Below are 6,696 nucleotides of genomic sequence, written 5' to 3'. Positions count from 1 at the left end.
TGTGTTTTACTCCCCTACCTACATTATAAATCCATTCTTCTGCCATACAGGCAATAAAGGGATAAATAAGTAAATTCATAATAAATTGACAGATAAAGATAAGTTTAATGTGCATTTATAAATTCATTTGTCTTTTATGGATCAGAATATTCTTTTTGTCTTGAATAAGCTATACCATGATAATTGTGAACAGACTTGCACAAAAATAGAATGTAGAAGTGACTGATGGAATGGGAAGAATGTCACATTGGAAATATTTTGAGAAAATATTGAATAGAAATTTGCTCAATATGGACATCAGAGCAGATAATACAGAGTTAAAATATACTTTTAACTGATTGCAACTATTAGCAATGGTCATATTAGCCATATAGATGCCAAATTTGTAGGTCTCTGATTTATTTATTTTATGACTACATCATTGAAACTCCATGGAGCCAGCACTGTGGCATAGTAGGTTAAGTGCTCACCTGCAATGCTGGCATCCCACATGTGTGCCAGTTTTAGTTCCAACTGCTTCAATTCCAATCCAGCTCCCTGCTAAGACATCTGGAGAAACAATGGAGGATGACCCAAGTGTTTCAGCCCCTACACCCATGTGAGAGACCGAGGTGACGTTCTTGGCTCCTGGCACTGACCTAATTTGGCACTGGCCATTGCAGCCATATGGTGAGTGAACTAGCAGATGGAAGATGTCTCTCCCTGCCTCCCTCTCTCTCAATCTCTCTTACTGTGCCTTTCGAAAAAAAAAAAAAATTAGGTTCTGAACATAAGGAAATTGTTGTTACAGGAAAATCAGCATTCTCTGATATATGCTAGATCAATGCCTTCATGAGTCTGCAGCTTTTCTTTCACAATGTTTCCTTGCCTTCATTCTACAAGCCTGTCTAAAAGTCATTATTCTAAAATGAAGAGGCAAATCCAAACTTTCCTGAGTTGTCTTCTGCTTCAAAATACTTCTTCTACAACTTCTTTCTTAGACTGAGAGCTAATGGGGACAGATCAAGCCATAATATTTATAGTATGAGTATATAGTAACTGATATAAATAGGCATTCATAATCACTTAATGAAGAAATGCATTATCTATTTTACCACTTTACTTTCTCCTCACTTACTATTCAAACTGAAACTTGCCAATGAGGCAGCAAGAGGTGGTTAGGAATATAGATCCTCTGGAAACCTGAGAAAGCTGATTACTATAGTTCTTTGTTACCATTGTTCACTTACCTCCCCTTTATAGTGGGTATTTTTGAGAGAATTAAATTATGTAATATATGTAAAACACTGGTGGGAAACACTGCGTGAGAAACAGCAAGCATTCAAAAGTTTGTGTGATTTTGATTTCATTTGGTCTATATGCCATTCTAATGTTGCTGATAAGGTTTAGGGCCCTTATAATCTGTATCAGGAGTAAAAGAATATATATCCTTAATGTTATATTTCTAGTTGAAGCCCTCCTACAAAATGGAAATGAAGACGCCAAAACTTCAGCCATTTTTAAACAGCCAGACATTAAAATTCTTTGTTCTTTCGCAGCCTGTCTGCAGACAAATTTAGAAAATCCTTATTTGAACAAGAAAATATTTCAACAGAAGATGGAAAATGTAGGCTTAGCCAAAATGAAAGTGAATGCACAAATATTGTCCATCACAAACTGTCACACAACTTTTAAGGTTATAACAGTTGTTAAATAAGATGCAGTTGCCTGCGGCTGAATCCACACTCTAAGTTCCTCTACAACAAACCATAATGTACCTTCTGAGTGAATTTTGGTTTTGGGAAAAAGTGATGTTCAGATTTCAGCCAATCACAAAAAAATTTGAGCTTCTGCAAGTTATAGGTAGTCTGCTAATATGTACCAATAAGGCAGATGTCTTGAAGTGGCCACTCACGTGACTTCTCTACCTGGCCTCTGTGTTTGGCCTCTGAATGCCCCTGCTCACTGCCTTGGAACTGAGGACTGTCTTTTCTCCAATCTTTATTTATTCTGTTAATTTGTCTGATGTGTTTCTTTTAACTTAGAATTTAAATTTGGCAAGTCATGTGAATATGCATTGTAACCATAAAGTGACTGTTAGTCTCCTCTGTAAACATTTGTTGCCAATTCATCACTACCAACATATCAGACCATCCTAATGAAGCTGGATTCTAATAAACATCTCATATTTAACATATTTGAAGCCTAATAATTACTCTACCTCTCCCTATTTATTTCTTCCCATGTTTGTAAATGACAACCACCTTTATCCGTTTGTTGCGGTCCTACATCTGAGTTCTGTTTGACTCTTTTGTCTCATCTCTCACTTGCCTCAACTACCCATCAACATAGCTTATTGGCTGAAGTTCAAACTATAAATACATCTTGCCACTTCTGTCACTGCCATCCTAGTACTCCATTCTCTGTCATCTTTCTTCTCATCTGCTACTAGTTTCATTGTTTCTGGTCTTATTCCCTATGGTCTAGATTCCCCATAACAACTGCCCTGATCTTTTTGGAAGGTTAAACTAACATTATGTTAAGCTACCACTTAGGACATCATATCTTATATTGGATGGAATTTGCCTTTACTCCCCATCCTGCTTCTTACTAATTATCTATAAGGCTACAAATGATGGCCCAAGTATTTGAGTCCCTGTCACCCATAAACTAAACCCATCTGGAAATCCTTGCTCCTGGTTCAGCCTGGGCCAGCCACGGCTAGTATGGGCATTTGAGAGGTGAACCAGTTAATGGAAGATTCCTCTTCCCCCATTCTCCCTGTTACTATACCCTACAAATACATAAATAAGGAAATCTTATTTTTTAAAAAAACTAATTTTTTCTTAATGATAATATAGCATGCAATAGGACAATAAGGTAGCTAAGAGTTACAAGATACCAGACTAATAGACAAAGCCACTTTCAGAAAAACAAATGTGCCCAAATACTCCAAACTGCCATCACAATTTTCTCATTTTATTTGTATTTTGCATTGCCCTACTTTGCCAGCTCACAAATCCTGAGAGACAGACTTGTGATATTATTAATAGGAATATAATCAAGGACAATGCCTGATTAGCACAACTAGCACAACTTAAAACTTGCCAAGCTAGGTAATTGTCCAAGTATTTCTGTTTAGTTATATATTTTATTCTCTTGTCACACTCCTAAAAGGAACTTAAAAGTTCTGTGCCTAAAGTCAAAATTGGAATTTATTATGGCACTTTAAAAATCTCACTACCAACAACACATTCCAATTTGTTATAGTAGCCAAGTTTGTAAAAATTTTGTTTCAAGCAGTTACAGCTGGAAAAGTTATTAATTCGACTGTAAAAATGAAAACCATGATACACAAAAGCAGAGGAGGCATTTGAATAATGAACAATCTTTGTTTTGTACATTTTCCACTAAAAAACAAAAACTGTCCAAAATACAGTCAGAAAAGCTTTTATGCTGAACTCCAACAAAAAATTCTAGGATTTCTCCCAAGTTTTATTCACATAAACTTTAAATTAGTTCAAAAACATAACTCCAGACACGATTTCAATATCATGACCCAGTATATCCTCCCGAGAGATTGCTAGTTTAAATCTGGTCTCCTTTCCAGGCCGCCTTTTCCGTTGGTCCATTTCCAGAATCTGGAAGCAAGCAAGGGCCGTTGGGAACTTGTGAAATGTAGACTTTCTAAGTAGGGCAACGGCAAAGATGATGACTGCAGAAGGAATGGGAGAAGCATCACCAAGTGGGTGGGAGGAATGCAGGGAAGAGAAATCTGCACTTTTTTTAAGAGCTGGCGCTTGAGAATAGTGATAGTGCACATAGGGTAGCTCAACAACGAATCCAACACTTCATTATCCAGACTTTATTTCAGAATCTGCCCAGTGGCATTTGCCTGCTGTGGGAACTTTGCCTCTCAATACCCTCGGTTAACAGCCTCCTGGAACGGGAGGTACAGGACTCTAACGAGCATTTAACGGTCCCCTCGGGCCACCACGTGGCGCTCTGGGGTCGCGGGGAACGTGGGGGGCGGGGCGAGGCGGCCGCTGGCGCCTCCTATTGGCTCCTCGAGAGCGGCGCCCGCCCCGCCGCTCCGCCCCGGTTTCAGTCGCGAAGGACGCGGCGTCGGTTGGTTACCAACATGGCGAAGGCTCGGGTGCCGCCACCTTTGCTTTCGCCGGGCACCGTCTTCGCAGTCGCAGCTGCCGTCGCCACCACAGTCCCTAGCGCCGCACCGCGGGACCCGGGGCTGCCGCGACCAAGCTTCTGGCGCTGGTGACGCGGGGCCTGAGAGAACCGAGCTGCCATGAGGGAGGAGGCGCTCGGGGCCAGAGAGGAGGCGGCGCTGAGGTGAAGGATGCTGGCCGGGAGGCCGGGAGCCAGGAGCGCCGTAGCTGGCCTGGGCGCTGACTCCTCCGACCCCGGTGGCAGAGCGCCCCTCAGCCCTCGAGAGAGCGCCGGGCGTCGCCGACCTGCCGCTTACCTGTATCCTTCCCAGCCCGTGGCTGCCGGGGTGGTGGCGGTGTTGGCCACGGGGCCGTGTTTTCCCCTCTGGCTCCCCAGGACCAACTGACGCAAGGTGATGCAAACCAGCAAGTCATCCTGGTGCAGGTGTCCTCCCTCCCACCCCGCTCCCAACATCCCATCCGTGCCCGCTCCCCTGCTCGGCCCGGTTGTCCCACCCCGCTCATCAACTTTGTAAAATGTTGGGGACTTTTCAAATATAGCAACTGTGTATGCTGTGCGAGTTATTTTTTTTGCCTTTTAGAATTATGACTTTACAGTCTTTCCCAACAGATTAATCACTTCTTGATAAATGCCACTTAGAGAAATGAGAAAACAGTGAGAGGTGTTGCTATCCTGAAGAAAGTGTTGTAAGAATAACCTAGCACACCCGCGGTGTGTGTAGCAGGGCTGCTGGCTCCGTTGGAGTGGCGTGTTTGCTCTGTGTGTCCAGTCTTTTCAGACAGCCGAGAGGAAATGAGAAGCAGGGGACCCGACAATCCCAGGCTGCGTTGCCTCTGACTTGCCCTCGGGTTTGGTTGTTTGATGTTACTGGTGGTTTCCTTGCAGAAAATCGAGCGAATGAGTTTTGTTTCCACGCTACACAAACCATATTTATTCCTTCAGAGATTTTGTGACTAGAATTTAACCTTTGAATTCTCCAGGGTCTTTATAAAGCTGGCAGTGATGGTAGTGTCTAATCTTCATTCTCTTCACAAATGAACCCCTGCTTTATTAGCCCCGTCGTCTCAAACATCTTCTGGAATGTCCTTTTAACTTTTGGAATTTTAACAGCAAGCAAGCAAGCGATTTGTGTGGACCGTGTGCTCCCTGGCCGACTTCGTCCCAGAGAGGCAAACGGGTATGTGCAGAGCCTCACCGAGGGCAAGTGTCACTCCTCTGAACAAGGTTCCCTACACCTGCCAGCCCCTCTGTATTTTCTTTCTTTGGACAGGTTTTCAAAATGATATCCCACAATAGCAGCTTTCACTTCCTCTCATCTGTTCATAATTAGTCCCACTCAGTTTGACTTTTGCCTTTCTAATCGCTAACACTGTCCTCTCCAAGATACACACTCTGATATGAACACGGTTATGTTCTGTGTGCATTTGACTCTGCCGCATGGACACTGATTTATAATAAACTCAGAAAATAGGAGAAGCATTGTAAATCATTCATGGACAGTGTATCATTCTATTAATTTCACTAATTTTTCATTACTACCCCACATACTCATACATAAATATTCATAACAATATTTTAGAAAGCTCATGTAAGATGCGTGTCATGAATCACATAATGCATGCGGTTTCTGCCTCTATGATCCCAGCAATAGGAGTAGTAATATCTAGGCTTAAACAAGATGGCTAGCTACTAAAACTCACCACTTTGCGGCAAGAAAAGTACAACTTCCTTTCTAGATATTACCGCCATACTATATAAGAGAAGAAGGTAAACTTTTAGCTGTTTTCGTGATCGAAAAAAACAAGATTTTCTTCCCTTTCTGCTTCATCTTTATCAATCCTTCAGGAATACTTCATACAAATATGAATACATGTGTGTAATTGTATTGGACATTTGTCTTGAGGTAGAATGAAATCTTGTAGAAACTGCAGGTAAATTATGGCCTATGACACAAAGATGATTAAAGAGCAATATAATTAAAAAGAAATAAGCTCCCATTAGCCTAGATTCAAACAACCAAAAAGTCCTAACACATGGATTTTGACATACGTAATACCATTACTAAAACACCATAGGATACTGAAATTAATAAACTTTAAATGAACAAATCATGTACAATGAAATTTACTATATATTTGTATTATGTTTTACCAGTATGAGTCAATTTGAGGCATAAAATAATTTTATTTAAATGAACCCCATAAAAGGAATTTTGAACCTTTATCTTTTTGGAGAGAAAATGTTTAACAATGTTTATTCTGAAAAGGACAAATCTGTGTGTCCTGCATGCAATCTGTGGCTTCAGTTACATTCCCATGTATTGATGAGATACTGAATAAACTGGTAATTAAATGAGAATTTTTTAAGTTGTAAATAATTCAAAACAGAATTACTGACAGATTTCATGGATAATCAGTGAAATGGAAATCACTAAATAGGAAAATCAATCCTATTATTTTAACTTGTAATATTAATTTTTTATAAAATTATACTATTACAATTTGAGAGAAGTCAAATTTTAGGTAATAA

The 6,696-nt window shown here is 40.6% G+C and overlaps 1 protein-coding gene across 2 annotated transcripts in view; it reads left to right on the top strand.

The window, feature by feature from the left end:
* The first annotated feature begins 4,043 nt into the window (after positions 1–4,043).
* Positions 4,044–6,696, top strand: part of CEP126 (centrosomal protein 126) — a 56,799-nt gene continuing 54,146 nt past the window's right edge. For both annotated transcript variants that reach the window (XR_009245358.1, XM_058663991.1), the window contains exon 1: positions 4,044–4,464. Coding sequence is in view for 1 of the 2 variants with exons in the window: in XM_058663991.1 (XP_058519974.1) it covers positions 4,337–4,464 (128 nt within the window). In the remaining variant the exon portion in view is untranslated. The remainder of the gene's footprint in view (positions 4,465–6,696) is intronic.

This window comes from Ochotona princeps, chromosome 4, assembly GCF_030435755.1.
Source record: "Ochotona princeps isolate mOchPri1 chromosome 4, mOchPri1.hap1, whole genome shotgun sequence".
In the NCBI taxonomy this organism is placed as follows: domain Eukaryota; kingdom Metazoa; phylum Chordata; class Mammalia; order Lagomorpha; family Ochotonidae; genus Ochotona; species Ochotona princeps.
Note: the sequence above shows the minus strand (reverse complement) of the source record. Positions and strands in the feature narration are given on the sequence as shown.